The sequence below is a fragment of the Oncorhynchus nerka genome, unplaced genomic scaffold, assembly GCF_034236695.1.
Source record: "Oncorhynchus nerka isolate Pitt River unplaced genomic scaffold, Oner_Uvic_2.0 unplaced_scaffold_1084, whole genome shotgun sequence".
NCBI classification, from domain to species: domain Eukaryota; kingdom Metazoa; phylum Chordata; class Actinopteri; order Salmoniformes; family Salmonidae; genus Oncorhynchus; species Oncorhynchus nerka.
The window spans coordinates 151,718-169,910 of record NW_027040232.1 but is presented as its reverse complement, the minus strand read 5'-3'; the positions used below and the strand labels follow the sequence as shown (position 1 = coordinate 169,910).

At 44.4% G+C, this 18,193-nt stretch overlaps 1 protein-coding gene across 2 annotated transcripts in view; it reads left to right on the top strand.

The window, feature by feature from the left end:
• Nucleotides 1-499: 499 nt before the first annotated feature.
• The window catches only part of LOC115125194 (caspase recruitment domain-containing protein 8-like), a 28,961-nt gene continuing 11,267 nt past the window's right edge, over nucleotides 500-18,193 (top strand). For both annotated transcript variants that reach the window (XM_065016209.1, XM_065016210.1), the window contains exons 1-8: nucleotides 500-603; nucleotides 1,142-1,230; nucleotides 12,727-12,808; nucleotides 13,085-13,358; nucleotides 13,989-14,158; nucleotides 14,935-15,084; nucleotides 15,748-15,892; nucleotides 16,900-17,387. In XM_065016209.1, coding sequence (XP_064872281.1) covers nucleotides 589-603; nucleotides 1,142-1,230; nucleotides 12,727-12,808; nucleotides 13,085-13,358; nucleotides 13,989-14,158; nucleotides 14,935-15,084; nucleotides 15,748-15,892; nucleotides 16,900-17,387 — 1,413 coding nt within the window. In that variant the 5' untranslated portion in view covers nucleotides 500-588. The remainder of the gene's footprint in view (nucleotides 604-1,141; nucleotides 1,231-12,726; nucleotides 12,809-13,084; nucleotides 13,359-13,988; nucleotides 14,159-14,934; nucleotides 15,085-15,747; nucleotides 15,893-16,899; nucleotides 17,388-18,193) is intronic.

Sequence of the window (18,193 nt, the reverse complement as noted above, 5' to 3'; positions counted from 1 at the left end):
GTCTATTTTTCTCTTGCATTCCTCCCCTCATAGCATCACATGCCCATGGCTCCTCCTCTTCCCTCCTCCACCTCTTCCTTCATCACACATTACAGTGTAATGTCCTGCTGAACCACCAGGGGCCCTAGAGACAGGGATAAGTGTCCTACATAGGGTTGCAAAATTGCTGAATATTTTAATAAATTCCCTCGTTTTCCCAAAATCACTTTTGGAGGATTCCCTGAATCAGGAGGGTATACGCAGGAAACATATATTTTGTATGCATTCTTCATATCTTAAATAAATCCTACAAAGCCAAGAGTCCAAATATTATTTTATTACAAATACAACCCGTGGTCCAACTGGAAACATAAAGAACAAGATCATATCAGAGATGTTATATCGACTTCGCAGCTAGATTAGAATGGTTTAACCATGGTCTCTTGACTGACTCTCACACCTACCAAGAGGGCGACGCACTACTAGAGACCTCTAGGTAGGATGTGTCATGGGATGAGCTGGGCTGCTCAAAACGAAAGGAAACTGTAGCGCTCTGCCATCGGGCTTCATTGTTTTCCAGTCGGCTGGCTGCGCCTGGAGTGTCTGAAAATGGACTCATCAAAAGTAAGACAATATAGTTCGGAAAGGAAAACTTAGTATGTTACTATTTTATCTGTAAACGTCCCTGAAAAGGTTGTTGATACAGTTAAGTAGCTACATTGTATCCGTTTCATATTTGATTTACAGCAACATGGAAGTGCGAGATCGACTCGATCAAAGTAACGGAAAAAGGGATTTACATGATGAAATGCAATAACGTGATGTAATAGATATTAATGTAGGCCTATGAACTATATATTCTAATCTTGCTATGAATTCATAACGCAGTAATATCATAGTAATGTATAGCTAGTACTTGGCACGTCATTCGAACGAGCGAATAAAGCGGGAAATAGTTTAGAATGTACTTTGTAACGTTAAAGGGTAAACTGTTGCGATTTACAATCAAGTGATGTTGTCAAGAGAACTAGTGTTCTCAACAATGACTATCTCATCCATTAAGTTTTATTACACGCCTAGACCCTAACCTGGTGTGGTCCTCAGTAAAAAAATACTTCAGACAAGACAGACTGTGTGTGTGTGTGTGTGTGTGTGTGTATAGGGGGTAGCTGCCTCTGAGAAGGAACAGAAGCCAGCAGGGGAGGAGAGTGAAGAGACGTCCAGCGAACCGTCCAGCACCTCTTCTGGAATGTGAGTGGACATAGAGGATATTAGTCCAGGGTGCGAATTATGGGTTGGCTCAAATAAACCGTCAGGGTTGGGAAGGTTACTTTCTAAATGTGATCTGTTACAGTTACAAGTTATCTGTCCAGAAATGTAATCGGTAACGGTTACCCACAAACTCAATAACTTAATCTGATTACACTCCGTTACTTTTAGATTACTTTCCCCTTAAGAGCCATTAGAAGAAGACAAAAATGTATGTTACCAATTGAACGACATCTATTGCAGGATAAATCACTGTTAAAGTTTACATAACTGGCTTTATATGGATGGAAAATGTATTTATGGGTTGGTTATGTAAATGTACTTTATGGGTTGGTTATGTAAATTTACTTTATGGGTTGGTTATGTAAATTTACTTTATGGGTTGGTTATGTAAATGTACTTTATGGGTTGGTTATGTAAATGTACTTTATGGGTTGGTTATGTAAATGTACTTTATGGGTTGGTTATGTAGGCTTCTTCAAAACCATCACTTTCAACCCCATATAATAATATGATTAAATTATATCTTTACATTAAAACCAAAGTCTATCAGAATTCCAGTCATTCCAATAAATGTTATCCCCTTGATGTTCAAGAATAGGACTTGGAAATAGCCAAAGTATTTAACCTGAGCATGACCCCAAAACTAAGGACTTAGCCAGCCTTACTCTGTTTATGATTTTGTTGTCATGGAGGACTGATTCGCCTCATTGATTCGAGTTGAAAAATAAATGCTGTTCTCATGGAACGGTGCTTTGCCAAGAGTGTGCAATGCTGTCATCAAGGCAAAGGGTGGCTACTTTAAAGAATGTCAAATACAACATATATTTTAATTTGTTCACTACATGATTCCTTAAGTGTTATTTCATAGTTTTGATGTCTTCACTATTATTCTACAATGTAGAAAATAGTCCAAATAAAGAAAAACCCTTGAATGAGGAGTGTCAAACTGTTGACTGGTACTGTATTTATAATTTATAAGTCCAAAAATGGATGTAGCAACTACAGATTGGCCCTTTAAGCCTATCAAAAGTTTTAGGAAAAAAAGCCCCACTTTTATTCCACAGGCTGGGATCCTCACTATGCAGCTGTTATTCTATAGGCTGGGATCCTCACTATGCAGCTGTTATTCTATAGGCTGGGATCCTCACTATGCAGCTGTTATTCTATAGGCTGGGATCCTCACTATGCAGCTGTTATTCTATAGGCTGGGATCCTCACTATGCAGCTGTTATTCTATAGGCTGGGATCCTCACTATGCAGCTGTTATTCTATAGGCTGGGATCCACACTATGCAGCTGTTATTCTATAGGCTGGGATCCTCACTATGCAGCTGTTATTCTATAGGCTGGGATCCACACTATGCAGCTGTTGCAAGAGCACATTTTCACTGGCTGTCCATTGATTTCAAAAACAATGATTGATAGGCAGCTTAAACATCTTGAATTCAACCATTATTGGGTTAAAATACACATTTAGATTTGTTATCAGCCATCCACAACCACCACAATCCGTAAGCTAAATGAGAGAGCAGCAGTGTGATCAATGAGCTATGTAGATCAATATTAAGTGATATCCGTATAGCCGTCATCCTTACCTCAAAGCGTTTCTTCAAGTTTGATACCGACAGCAGTCGCACCATTGGAAGACATAGCTTGGACTGTAGCCTACAAAAGTCTATTCCTGCTCTTTTCCCGCGATCCATCCAACACATTTGGTGTGTCATCATAGTGGTCTCTGACATCATAGTGGTCTCTGACATCATAGTGGTCTCTGATTGGTGGTCAGACTCGCTCAGGTGGAACAAACTTAAACTTGTGCCTTTTTTTCAATGCTGATTTAAATGTTATTGAGAAAACAAAGAAGTGTCAAAGATTTTTTTTCCACAAACATATTTTCTGAATTTAAAAGTAATCCTCAAAGTAATCATCAAGTTTTTCAAAAGTATCTGTAATCTGATTACAATATTTTTCCTGGTAACGTCAGTTTTTTTTGTAATCCCTAACATGTAATCCTTTACTCCCCAACCCTGTAAAACGTCTCCCTGTCCATGAATGGAACTGTAGAATTCTATAGCTGGCTAGACAGAGGTGCTGTCCACTCAGTAGTGCTGAATTTCAGCCTCAGTTGAGCTCCTTTAGACACATGGACATCCAATCCATCCAACAAGTATACGTTAAAACCTGTTAAGGCTAGGCAGAATATAGTCTTACCTTCAGTACTATGATTACTTTTGAGTAGTCTTACCTTCAGTACTATGATTACTTTTGAGTAGTCTTACCTTCAGTACTCTGATTACTTTTGAGTAGTCTTACCTTCAGTACTCTGATTGCTTTTGAGTAGTCTTACCTTCAGTACTCTGATTGCTTTTGAGTAGTCTTACCTTCAGTACTCTGATTGCTTTTTGAGTAGTCTTACCTTCAGTACTCTGATTGCTTTTGAGTAGTCTTACCTTCAGTACTCTGATTGCTTTTGAGTAGTCTTACCTTCAGTACTCTGATTGTCACGGTGATAAAAGTAACTCTCCCTAAACGTTCAATACATTTTTCAGAAAAAAAGTTGGTCAACTGTGTTTACTTGTGTTTACCCTCCACTAGACCTACACCACTGCTGGTGGCCTACACTCTCACACAAGGCAATTTTACACACTTGAACACACTGGAACACACGCAGAACAGGAAGCCTACATTCAATATAATACATGAGTTGAATCAAAACATGTTTTACATCCTAGTTCATGAGTTGAATCAAAACATGTTTACACCTAGTTCATGAGTTGAATCAAAACATGTTTACATCCTAGTTCATGAGTTGAATCAAAACATGTTTTACACCCTAGTTCATGAGTTGAATCAAAACATGTTTTACACCCTAGTTCATGAGTTGAATCAAAACATGTTTTACACCCTAGTTCATGAGTTGAATCAAAACATGTTTTACATCCTAGTTCATGAGTTGTCCATAATTCATGAATGTTTGGAGTCTTTACAGATCATTTGACATAAAACACTCCCTTTCTTTCCTTACATTCATTACATTTGACAGTTTTATTTGTCATTATTTAACAACAACCTTTTATTGCCTGTCATAACTCTTCTCATTACAGCCCCCCTTTGTCCCTGTTTTCCTGTCATGAGTGGCCTGGTAATGAAAGATCAGTATCTCAATGCATTCTTAGTTTAAATAGTTAGCAGGGCGTATACCACCACCACCCCCATTTACTTCACCCGCCACTTATCATTCTAGTGTATCTTCTTCAGATGTCGTTTACAGTTCATTTTCCCAACGGCACATGTAACTTTTGCCTTTCACATTTCCTGGCCCGTGAAAATGTCCCAATTTTAATATCCAAGTAGATACTTCTGTTTCTACCATTTACATGAGTCTCTCACCTGAGCTTGTTCTCTCTCTCCACGCTCACTCCACTCGCGCTCTCAGCACCCCGGTCCTGGTCTCACTCCCACACGCGCTCTCAGCACCCTGGTCCTGGTTTTATGGCTCGGACTCAGATAGGAGTGGTAAAAGTCACTGTCTCTCATTGCACACCTTTGTTTCTCTTTCTTCAGCTGGTTAGGGAGGGTTTTGAGGTTTATACACAGTGGCTATGGTCAAATTATTCCTACCATGCATTAAGACACGATCTGACGTCACCTTCCATGATAACCTAAAGAAAACACAGATCAGAACAACATTCTACTGGCGACCTCTAGGAAGAGTTACCAGATCATGAAGTTAGAACCCTAACCCTCGCAGAATTCCCACTACAGGATCCCGTTCTGGTGAAATTTGTATCAAAACAAAAACACAACATGAAATCAGCAATACATATATCACAATACATACATCACAATCCATACATCACAATACATGCATCACAGTACATACATCACAATACATACATCACAATACATACATCACAACCCATACATCACAATCCATACATCACAGTACATGCATCACAGTACATACATCACAATACATACATCACAATACATACATCACAACCCATACATCACAATCCATACATCACAATACATACATCACAATCCATACATCACAATCCATACATCACAATACATACATCACAATCCATACATCACAATCCATACATCACAATACATACATCACAATCCATACAATCCAACCCATACATCACAACCCATACATCACAATCCATACATCACAATCCATACATCACAATCCATACATCACAATCCATACATCACAATACATACATCACAATCCATACATCACAATACATACATCACAATACATACATCACAATCCATACAATCCAACCCATACATCACAACCCATACATCACAATCCATACATCACAATCCATACATCACAATACATACATCACAATACATACATCACAATACATACATCACAATCCATACATCACAACCTATACATCACAACCCATACATCACAATCCATACATCACAACCCATACATCACATTCCATACATCACAGTACATACATCACAACCCATACATCACAACCCATACATCACAATCCATACATCACAGTACATACATCACAACCCATACATCACAATCCATACATCACAACCCATACATCACATTCCATACATCACAGTACATACATCACAACCCATACATCACAATCCATACATCACAATCCATTTGAAGTAACTGTCATCCTTTATTAACATAACGTTCTATATGCAGCCTGAACACAATACCAGTGTATAAGTACCACAACGACCAGGACCTCAGGGTCATTTACCCCTTTCAGACACGTGATGAAAAAATAACATGTTAAATCAAAAATAAACATATTCGAATAACTAATAGTTGATCATTCCTCATCAGGAATTTTTAGTATACAGGGCTTTAGACACCATTAAAATGTTTCTTCTCCCTTTCGTTCCCTGCCCTTCGGAAACCATTTAAATACCTCTTCAAAACATTTCCTAACTGAATTGAAAAGACCCCATCCAATAAATCCCACAACACGGCGACAGTATCTCTCCACCGAGTCTAACGATTCACTGGTCTCCTTAACCACCGCTACAATGTTCTTCCTGTTTGTGAACAAACATTTTAAAAGGTAGTTCTAGGTTTGGCAATCCCAATACCAATTCCTCGTGACCCCAGTTAATTTTAGGTTAGGTAACCCCTATACTAATTCCTCATGACCCCTCCACCCTTTCGTCCATGCTAGAATCCTATTCCAGAATAAGACGACATCAAACGTACATTTATTTAAAAATAAAACCACATAAAATGTCTCATGATTTAAAAAAAAACCAAGGCCTTCTGAGTTTATAAGGAGTGTTTGGCCATATCATTTAAATGTGTTATCTTTAGAATCAATTCCCCTGGCATTTCGCCTAGAATCTTCCACCCAAAATGCGTTTTCCTGTGGTAAATTTAGCCAATTTGTCATCGTAAGGAATCCGCAATAATTACATGTGGTTCTCTAACCCTTTCTCTTACCAAGGCGGCCGCCTAAGCCATTTCATCTGCTTTACGATTACTATGGCGACTTGATCTGTACGACTAGTATGAGCTTCACATTTCACCACTGTTAATTTACTGGGTAACTGACATGCTTCTATTAAAGCCTCGCGTATGCGATTCACCCTCCCCAGGCAACGGCATTAACGATGCAGGATTCAAAGCACCAATCTTATGAAATTGTAGATTTTTCCCATTTAACGTGAACTCCCATTCTGTCCATCTTGCGCTAGTAACATGTTGTGCTTTCGTGCTGTTCACTATGGTTGCTACTGCGTGTGGAACATAGAGATCTAATTTTTGACCCATTGTAAAGGAAGCAGTGTTATGCAACACCATTTCTGCCGCCTGTATCGCTCTAAGGCACGGTGGCTCTAAGGCACGGTGGCTCTAAGGCACGGTGGTTCTAAGGCACGGTGGTTCTAAGGCACGGTGGCTCTAAGGCACGGTGGCTCTAAGGCACGGTGGCTCTAAGGCACGGTGGCATGGTGGCTCTAAGGCACGGTGGCTCTAAGGCACGGTGGCTCTAAGGCACGGTGGCTCTAAGGCTCTAAGGCACGGTGGCTCTAAGGCACGGTGGCTCTAAGGCACGGTGGCTCTAAGGCACGGTGGCTCTAAGGCATGGTGGCACGGTGGCTCTAAGACACGGTGGCACGGTGGCTCTAAGGCACGGTGGCTCTAAGGCATGGTGGCACGGAGGCTCTAAGGCACGGTGGCACGGTGGCTCTAAGGCACGGTGGCTCTAAGGCACGGTGGCTCTGTGGCTCTAAGGCATGGTGGCTCTAAGGCACGGTGGCTCTAAGGCACGGGTGCTCTAAGGCACGGTAGCACGGTGGCTCTAAGGCACGGTGGCACGGTGGCTCTAAGGCACGGTGGCACGGAGGCTCTAAGGCACGGTGGCACGGTGGCTCTAAGGCACGGTGGCTCTAAGGCACGGTGGCTCTGTGGCTCTAAGGCACGGTGGCTCTAAGGCACGGTGGCTCTAAGGCACGGGGGCTCTAAGGCACGGTAGCACGGTGGCTCTAAGGCATGGTGGCACGGTGGGTCTAAGGCACGGTGGCACGGTGGCTCTAAGGCACGGTGGCTCGGTGGCTCTAAGGCACGGTGGCTCTAAGGCACGGTGGCACGGTGGCTCTAAGGCACGGTGGCTCGGTGGCTCTAAGGCACGGTGGCTCTAAGGCTCTAAGGCACGGTGGCTCTAAGGCACGGTGGCTCTAAGGCACGGTGGCTCTCATGCACGGTGGCTCTAAGGCACGGTGGCACGGTGGCTCTAAAGCACGGTGGCTCTAAGGCATGGTGGCACGGTGGCACGGTGGCTCTAAGGCACGGTGGCTCTAAGGCACGGTGGCTCTAAGGCACGGTGGCATTAAGGCTCTAAGGCACGGTGGCTCTAAGGCACGGTGGCACGGTGGCTCTAAGGCACGGTGGCTCTAAGGCATGGTGGCACGGTGGCTCTAAGGCACGGTGGCTCTAAGGCACGGTGGCACGGTGGCTCTAAGGCACGGTGGCTCGGTGGCTCTAAGGCACGGTAGCTCTAAGGCACGGTGGCTCTAAGGCATGGTGGCACGGTGGCTCTAAGGCACGGTGGCACGGTGGCTCTAAGGCACGGTGGCACGGTGGCTCTAAGGCACGGTGGCTCGGTGGCTCGGTGGCTCTAAAGCACGGTGGCTCTAAGGCACGGTGGCTCGGTGGCTTTAAGGTACGGTGGCTCTAAGGCACGGTGGCTCTAAGGCACGGTGGCTTTAAGGCACAGTGGCACGGTGGCTCTAAGGCACGGTGGCACGGTGGCTCTAAGGCACGGTGGCTCTAAGGCACGGTGGCACGGTGGCTCTAAGGCTCTAAGGCACGGTGGTTCTAAGGCACGGTGGTTCTAAGGCACGGTGGCTCTAAGGCACGGTGGCTCTAAGGCACGGTGGCTCTAATGCACGGTAGCTCTAAGGCACGGTGGCTCTAAGGCACGGTGGCTCTAAGACATGGTGGCACGGTGGCTCTAAGGCACAGTGGCTCTAAGGCACGGTGGCTCTAAGGCACGGTGGCACGGTGGCTCTAAGGCACGGTGTCACAGTGGCTCTAAGGCACAGTGGCATTCCTGTATCCACCGAGTCTAGCGATTTACTCCAGTACATTACTGGTCTTTCTCATCTCTATGAACCACTTTAAATCAAAATTGTATTGGTCACATTGGTCACTGTAGCGAAATGCTTGTGCTTCTAGTTCCGACCATGCAGTAATATCTAACAAGTAATCTAACAATTTCACAACAACTACCTTAGACACACAAGTGTAAAGGAATGATTAATAATATTTACATATAAATATATGGATGAGCGATGGCCGAACGGCATAGGCAAGATGCAGTAGATGGTATAGATTACAGTATATACATATGAGATGAGTAATGTAGGGTATGTAAAAAATATATAAAGTGGCATTGTTTAAGTGACTAGTGATACATTTATTACATCCCATTTTTAATTATTAAAGTGTCTAGAGATTGAGTCTGTATGTTGGTAGCAGCCACTCAATGTTAGTGATGGCTGTTTAACAGTCTGATGGCCTTGAGATAAACTGAAAAACAGCTTCTTTCATCTGCTAACCAGACTCAATTGCACAGGGTGGGGTCGAGACCCAAGGTCTCGAGCTTAATGACGAGTTTGGAGGGTACTATGGTGTTAAATTCTGAGCTGTAAGCGATGAACAGCATTCTTGCATAGGTATTCCTCTTGTCCAGATGGGTTAGGGCAGTGTGCTGTGTGATTGCGTCGTCTGTGGACCTATTGGGGCGGGAAGCAAATTGGAGTGGGTCTAGGGTGTCAGGTAGGGTGGAGGTGATATGGTCATTGACTAGTCTCTCAAAGCACTTGATGATGACGGAAGTGAGTGCTACAGGGCGATAGTCATTTAGCTCAGTTACCTTAGCTTTCTTGGGAACAGTAACAATGGTGGCCCTCTTGAAGCATGTGGGAACAGCAGACTGGGATAGGGGTTGATTGAATATGTCCATAAACACACCAGCCAGCTGGTCTGCGCAAGCTCTGAGGACGCGGCTGGGGATGCCGTCTGGGCTGGCAGCCTTGCGAGGGTTAACACATTTAAATATTTTTCTCACGTTGGCTGCGGTGAAGGAGAGCCCACAGGTTTTGGTGGCGGGCCATGTCAGTGGCACTGTATTGTCCTCAAAGCGAGCAAAGAAGTTGTTTAGTTTGTCTGGGAGCAAGACATCCTGGTCCGCGACGGGGCTGGTTTTCTTTTTGTAGTCCGTAATTGACTGTTAGACCCTGCCACATACGTCTCGTGTCTGAGCCGTTGAATTGCGACTCTACTTTGTCTCTATACTGACGCTTAGCTTGTTTGATTGCCTTGAGGAAGGAATAGCTACACTGTTTGTATTCAGTCATGTTTCCGGTCGCCTTGCCATGATTAAACGAGTGGTTCGTGCTTTCAGTTTTGCGTGAATGCTGCCATCAATCCACGGTTTCTGATTGGGGAAGGTTTTAATAGTCACTGTAGGTACCAAATCACCAATGCACTTGCTAATAAACTCGCTCACCGAATCAGCGTATACGTCAATGTTGTTGTCCGATGCTATCCAGAACATTTCCCAGTCCACGTGATCGAATCAATCTTGAAGCGTGGAATCAGATTGGTCGGACCAGCGTTGAACAGACCTGAGCACGGCGTTTCCTGTTTAAGTTTCTGTCTATAGGCTGGGAGCAACAAAATGGAGTCATGGTCAGATTTGCTGAAAGGAGGGCGAGGAGGGCTTTGTATGCATCGCGGAAACTTATCGATCGAACAGAGACTATACTAGGAGAAAATTCCCTTCTTGCTAATCTCAAAACGATTAGTTGTTGCTCTTTTGAAAAAGATGCAAACTGTTGTATAGCGGAATTTCCTTCGAATGCAGGAGGTTCCAGTGTCACCTTATACTCATTCTTCCAATGTCCGATTGTCCTACATATAAAACAGGGAGCTATCCCCTTTTATGTTTTTTTCCCCGCTACGTTTCTTAGTCTTATCTTGGCCATTGAAACTATAGTTTCAACTATAGTACTACCCTGATTTTCTCTATGGCCCTATTCACCCCTTGCACGTCTGCGAGGTGAGCAGGGTTATATTCTACTCTCAAAACATCGTCTTGAATTAAATCTACTACCCCGCAATTACCGTTTTGATCACAGGGTTCAAACCTGCCATCAAAGCAGAAGTGTAAATTCTATCAATACACTCCCGTACCCAGTCTTTCTGTGGCAGCATACTGGTACTCATTCTGGGTTTATCGTGGTGCATATTTTGTTGATAGAATGCTGGCATCAAAACGCTGGTATATTGAGCTTTTGATTCTGGTTTAATGTCTTTGTGCCAAGTCATAATTGCCTCCGTGAATTTTTTATTAGATTGGAATTCTCCGTCAGCAGGTAAATGTTGTCCAATTTCATCTAATTTGCTCAATTTTTTCCATATTCCAGCCGAATTGGTAGAATGCTCGTGCGCTTCTTTCAGTGCCTCCATGGCTTTATTAAACACTGCTAGCTCTATATTGCAGGGATAAATGGGACCGTTTGTCGCCATATAAATAGTTATTATTCCCTAAACACCCCCCGACGGTGTTCAGGGTATTTTAGATTTCTTCACTCCCATCTATAATACACACCTTCTATTAGCTATTTTCTAAGATAGCACAACACACTCCCCCGGATAATAATTCATTGGTCACGGCACTTAATACTTTCTATTAGAAAAATAGCTCCTGCAAATTTATTACGGGAGAATACGGATTACTTAATGGCTTTCTCCTGTATCTCCTCCAATATCCCTATTATTGATAACACTCATCACCAAAATGATTCACACTTGTCTTCCTATTTCCACATAATCTGCCATGGTTCACTACCCCAACAGGGCACAAAACAAACCTCCTTCACACATACAAACTCACACCCTGTGCTCTCACGGCCACTGTGACTGGGCCTTTTGCCCTTCTTACTGGTCTATATACCGTTACACTATGGTTTTACCCTCCACAGGACTACCCTGTTTAGGTCTTCCTCTCTCTCTAGGAGATGTTACCCTCCACAGGACTACCCTGTTTAGGTCTTCCTCTCTCTCTAGGAGATTTTACCCTCCACAGGACTACCCTGTATAGGTCTTCCTCTCTCTCTAGGAGATTTTACCCTCCACAGGACTACCCTGTTCAGGACTTCCTCTCTCTCTAGGAGATTTTACCCTCCACAGGACTACCCTGTTTAGGTATTCCTCTCTCTCTAGGAGATTTTACCCTCCACAGGACTACCCTGTTCAGGACTTCCTCTCTCTCTAGGAGATTTTACCCTCCACAGGACTACCCTGTTCAGGTCTTCCTCTCTCTCTAGGAGATTTTACCCTCCACAGGACTACCCTGTTTAGGACTTCCTCTCTCTCTAGGAGATTAGTAGTAGTGCTGTAGGGGAACAGAACAGTGTAGTGACCACAGCATGTGGTGGTGGTGTAGGGGAACAGAACAGTGTAGTGACCACAGCATGTGGTGGTGGTGTAGGGGAACAGAACAGTGTAGTGACCACAGCATGTGGTGGTGGTGTAGGGGAACAGAACAGTGTAGTGACCACAGCATGTGGTGGTGGTGTAGGGGAACAGAACAGTGTAGTGACCACAGCATGTGGTGGTGGTGACCACAGCATGTGGTAGGGGAACAGAACAGTGTAGTGACCACAGCATGTGGTGGTGGTGTAGGGGAACAGAACAGTGTAGTGACCACAGCATGTGGTGGTGGTGTAGGGAACAGAACAGTGTAGTGACCACAGCATGTGGTGGTGGTGTAGGGGAACAGAACAGTGTAGTGACCACAGCATGTGGTGGTGGTGTAGGGGAACAGAACAGTGTAGTGACCACAGCATGTGGTGGTGGTGTAGGGGAACAGAACAGTGTAGTGACCACAGCATGTGGTGGTGTAGGGGAACAGAACAGTGTGTGACTGTTTCCTGTGTCCAGGTTGACCCTGTCTGGAGAGAAGTGTCGTAGTGATGATGAGGATCTAGAGACTGAGATCTCTAGGTGGAAGGGGAAGCTGAAGGTAAGACTAGTGGTCATGTCTGAGAAGTCAAATGTCATTGTGATCAAACCACATATAGATCACAGCCACGTGTGTGTGTGTGTGTGTGTGTGTGTGTGTGTGTGTGTGTGTGTGTGTTAATGTTCCTAATGTATTTCATGATGATATGTGATATTGAGAGACCAGTAGAAATATTATAGTACGTCTTAACAATATGAATATATTCATGTTCTTTATTTTATTTCAGTTGTCAGGTTTTATATTCCTTCCTCACTGTTGTTATCTTTGTTGTTTTAGAGAACGTTGGCTGTTCCAGTTCTGTTGCTGACCACTCTGGTAGAGATGAACTCAGATGGGTTGAGGAGATTTCAGTCTAACCTGACTAGTGGCCATCCGTTTAGCTTTCCTCCCATCCCAGAGAGCCAGCTGGAGAACACTGACAGACAGGTCACAGTGGATCAGATGGTGAAGAGATACGACCATGAGGGAGCTGTAGAGAACACACTGAAGATCCTGAGGAGGAGGAATCTGGATGATCTGGCAGAGAAGTTAGAGAGAGATCACACTAGAGGTAACATAGACAGAATGTACATCAATCTATACATCACCATCACAGTTCAGTGTAGGTCTAACCAGAAATAACATTCAACTGACTTCATAATAACATTCAGCAGACCCCTCTTTTATAATGTGTATTCATGATGTATCCAGGTGACCCCTCTTTTATAATGTTTATTCATGATGTATCCAGGTGACCCCTCTCTTATAATGTTTATTCATGATGTATCCAGGTGACCCCTCTCTTATAATGTTTATTCATGATGTATCCAGGTGACCCCTCTCTTATAATGTTTATTCATGATGTATCCAGGTGACCCCTCTTTTATAATGTGTATTCATGATGTATCCAGGTGACCCCTCTTTTATAATGTTCATTCATGATGTATCCAGGTGACCCCATGATGATTAAACAACAATCCAACATTCATTACATTCCATACAGTCACCAATACAGTAGTGAATATTTCACAAACAGATGAGACTTTCTAACCATGACTGTATATCTCTTCCTGAGCTTCCTGATCTGGAAGATGAACCAGAATGATCTGGCAGAGAAGTTAGAGATCAGAGAAGTAGAACTGTAGACAAGGACCCTAACTGACTCTCTATCCCCCTCCTATCTTCCCCTCTATTTCCCCAGTTTCTCCCTCTTTCTCAGGTATTCCCACTGCCTCATACATGTCCTTATTCCAACCCAGGCCCAAATCCTCCCTCTCCCCCCTCTACGACGCAATACACCCCCTTCTCTCCAGCTCCCCCTCCTTCCTGTTGTCACTAACTACTGGTAGCTCAGGACAGCTTAGCTCACAGGTAAGAGCACGGTTAGAGAAGTGTTTGATCACTTCTACCCTCATATGTTAAAACACCTGTACTCACTGTCATAGTCAGTTCTACAGTTCTACCCTCATATGTTACATCACCTGTACTCACTGTCTTAGTCAGTTCTACCCTCATATGTTAAAACACCTGTACTCACGGTCATAGTCAGTTCTACAGTTCTACCCTCATATGTTACATCACCTGTACTCACTGTCATAGACAGTTCTACAGTTCTACCCTCATGTTACATCACCTGTACTCACTGTCATAGTCAGTTCTACAGTTCTACCCTCATATGTTACATCACCTGTACTCACTGTCATAGTCAGTTCTACAGTTCTACCCTCATATGTTACATCACCTGTACTCACTGTCATAGACAGTTCTACCCTCATATGATAAAACTGTCATGTGAAACTGTACACACATACAGTCTAGATAATTAACTAATCTCTCATTTACACTATGAGTGGTAGAGATCAGGCTATATCCACACACACACACACACACACACACACACACACACACACACACACACACACACACACACACACACACACACACACACACACACACACACACACACACACACACACACACACACACACACACACACACACACACACACACCACATTAGACAAAAAAAGCTGTGAGTATATTCCTGTACCACGTTGTTTGTATGTGGCTATGTTAATGTTCTTTAAATCAGTAGTCAGTATATTCTCTATCTCTATCTATCTCTATCTTATCACCTTTGTTATTTTAGAGACCCTCCATGTTGGATGTTCCAACTGTGCTGCCTACAACTCTGGAGGAGCTCACTGAAGAACAGCTGAAGATATTTCAGTCTAGCCTGTCTAGTGACCCAGAGAGTCAGCTGGAGAACACTGACAGACAGGACACAGTGGATCAGATGGTGAAAAGATACGGCACTCAGAGAGCTGTGGGGGAAACATGGAGGATCCTGAGAAGGACGAACCAACATAATGTAGCAGAGAAGTTAGAGAGAGATCAGGGTAGAGGTAACACAGTAAAACTGTCTGAAGAAAATATATCATAAATGTTCCTTCAAACAAAGACAACATGATTTAAATAGATAATTGTATATCAACAGGACAATGTAATGAACAACAACACCATTATCTCTCTTCACTTCCTCTTCTATACCTGTATCTACCACAGCAACAACATGCTCATCAGACACTGGTAATGATGAAAAGAGAGAGAAGAAACAGGGCCGTCTGGCTACAAGTTCTAGAGTCTGGGACAGAGTGCTACACAAGGCCACACAACACACACACAAACACACAGGTTCTGAGGTGAGACATAGAGAGGTGAGACATAGAGAGTCTGGGACAGAGAGGTATCAAGCACCAGTTTCATTGGAATTCAAATGGCCAAAGATGCCCTGGTCAAGTTGAGGAAGAGACGGGATGTTTGGGTCCATCTTTTCGCCTTCATTTTGGAGGACTTTTATTTCGACACAAGTTGAAGAAATGTACCTGCAGAACCTGTGTGTTTGTGTGTGTGTGTTGTGTGGCCTTGTGTAGTCTACTCACCTTGTGTGTGTTGTTTGCAGTCAAACAGAGGTTTCCGGAGTGAAAGGTCAAGCTCCCTCCTGCTGCCTTCATCATGCTCATCATTACAGCCTGTTGAGGAATCCATGGGTCATCTCGCCTTCAACACACTTCTCCATGCCTCCCACTTTCATGTCTCACCTACACGTAAGTCACCTGTCTATGTCTCACCTCTCCACGTCTCTCCTCTCCACGTCTCTCTTTTCCATGTCTACTTTTTCTTCATCTGAGAAGAGCCTCTCCTCTTCCCTGGGGTTTACCAATACTTTACCAGCCTGATTCAATAGAGTCTGTCTGGCATTTTAACATTATCTACAGCAGTTTAAACACCATCAACAACATGGACCAGGGGGTGGGATAACAACATGGACCAGGGGGTGGGTTAACAACATGGACCAGGGGGTGGGTTAACAACATGGACCAGGGGTGGGTTAACAACATGGACCAGGGGGTGGGATAACAACATGGACCAGGGGGTGGGATAACAACATGGACCAGGGGGTGGGATAACAACATGGACCAGGGGTGGGATAACAACATGGACCAGGGGTGGGTTAACAACATGGACCAGGGGTGGGTTAACAACATGGACCAGGGGGTGGGTTAACAACATGGACCAGGGGGTGGGATAACAACATGGACCAGGGGTGGGGTAACAACATGGACCAGGGGGTGGGGGTAACAACATGGGCCAGGGGGTGGGGTAACAACATGGACCAGGGGGTGGGGTAACAACATGGACCAGGGGGTGGGATAACAACATGGACCAGGGGGTGGGGTAACAACATGGGCCAGGGGGTGAGGCCACCATGACCTCCACTCCACCATGACCTCCACTCCACCATGACCTCCCCTCCACCATGACCTCAACTCCACCATGACCTCCACTCCACCATGACCCCCACTCCACCATGACCTCCACTCCACCATGACCCCCACTCCACCATGACCCCCACTCCACCATGACCCCCACTCCACCATGACCTCCAGTCCACCATGACCCCAGGCCACCATGACCTCCACTCCACCATGACCTCCCCTCCACCATGACCCCCACTCCACCATGACCTCCACTCCACCATGACCCCCAGGCCACAGCCTTTCAGTGGACAGTGTCTCTCTGTCTTTGTTTGTCAATGTTCCTCTCTTCCCAGAACCCAATGATCCCATCTTAGGACAGGCCTTGCCGATATCACCCAGCCCTGTGGCTCGCTCTCCCAGTTGTTCCTCATCAGACACTGGACCAAGTGAAGAAGAGAGAGAAGAACGAGTTTTACCAGCTCAAAGAGTAGTGGCTGACACCGAGATGGAGGAGTTAACCTGGATGGAGACAACTGCAACAGTCCAATCAGCTGAAGATCCAGTCTCCAACAGTCTGACTCCAACAGTCCAATCAGCTGAAGATCCAGTCTCCAACAGTCTGACTCCAACAGTCCAATCAACTGAAGATCCAGCCTCCAACAGTCTGACTCCAACAGTCCAATCAGCTGAAGATCCAGTCTCCAACAGTCTGACTCCAACAGTCCAATCAGCTGAAGATCCAGTCTCCAACAGTCTGACTCCAACAGTCCAATCAGCTGAAGATCCAGGGCCCTCATACAGTTATGCGAATAGCCTCACCTCGAGTTGGCAGCCATCGCTGGTAAAGGATTATTACAGTGATATAATTATATAATATATTGACTGACAAATGAATTGGATTTATCTATAAATATTTTGAATACGTATATACAGTGCATTCAGAAAAGTATTCAGACCCCTTGACATTTTCCACATTTTGTTACTTTACAGCCTTATTCTAAAAATGATTAAATAAATTAAAATCCTCATCACTCTACACACAAGACCCCATAATGACAAAGCGAAAACAGTTTTTTAGACAGAAATACTTTATTTACGTAAGTATTCTGACCCTTTGCGATGAGACTCGAATTTGAGCTCAGGTACATCCTGTTTCCATTGATCATCCTTGAGATGTTTTTACAACTTGATTGGAGCCCACCTGTGGTATATTCAATTGATTGGACATGATTTGGAAAGGCACACACCTGTCTATATAAGGTCCCACAGTTGACAGTGCATGTAAGAGCCATAACCAAGACATGAGGAATTGTCCGTAGAGCTTCAAGACAGGTGGATGCACAGATCTGGGGAATGGGTACCAAAACATTTCTGCAGCATTGAAGGTCTCCAAGAACACACAAACACTCTTCCTAGAGCTGGCCGCCCGGCCAAACTGAGAAATCAGGGGAGGTTACCAAGAACCTGATGGTCACTCTGACAGAGCTCCAGAGTTCATCTTTCGAGATGGCAAAGCCGTCCAGAAGGACAACCATCTCCGCAGCACTCCACCAATCAGGCCTTTATGGTAGAGTGGTCAGATGGAAGCCGCTCCTCAGTAAAAGGCACATAAAGGACTCGCAGGACCATGAGAAACAAGATTCTCTG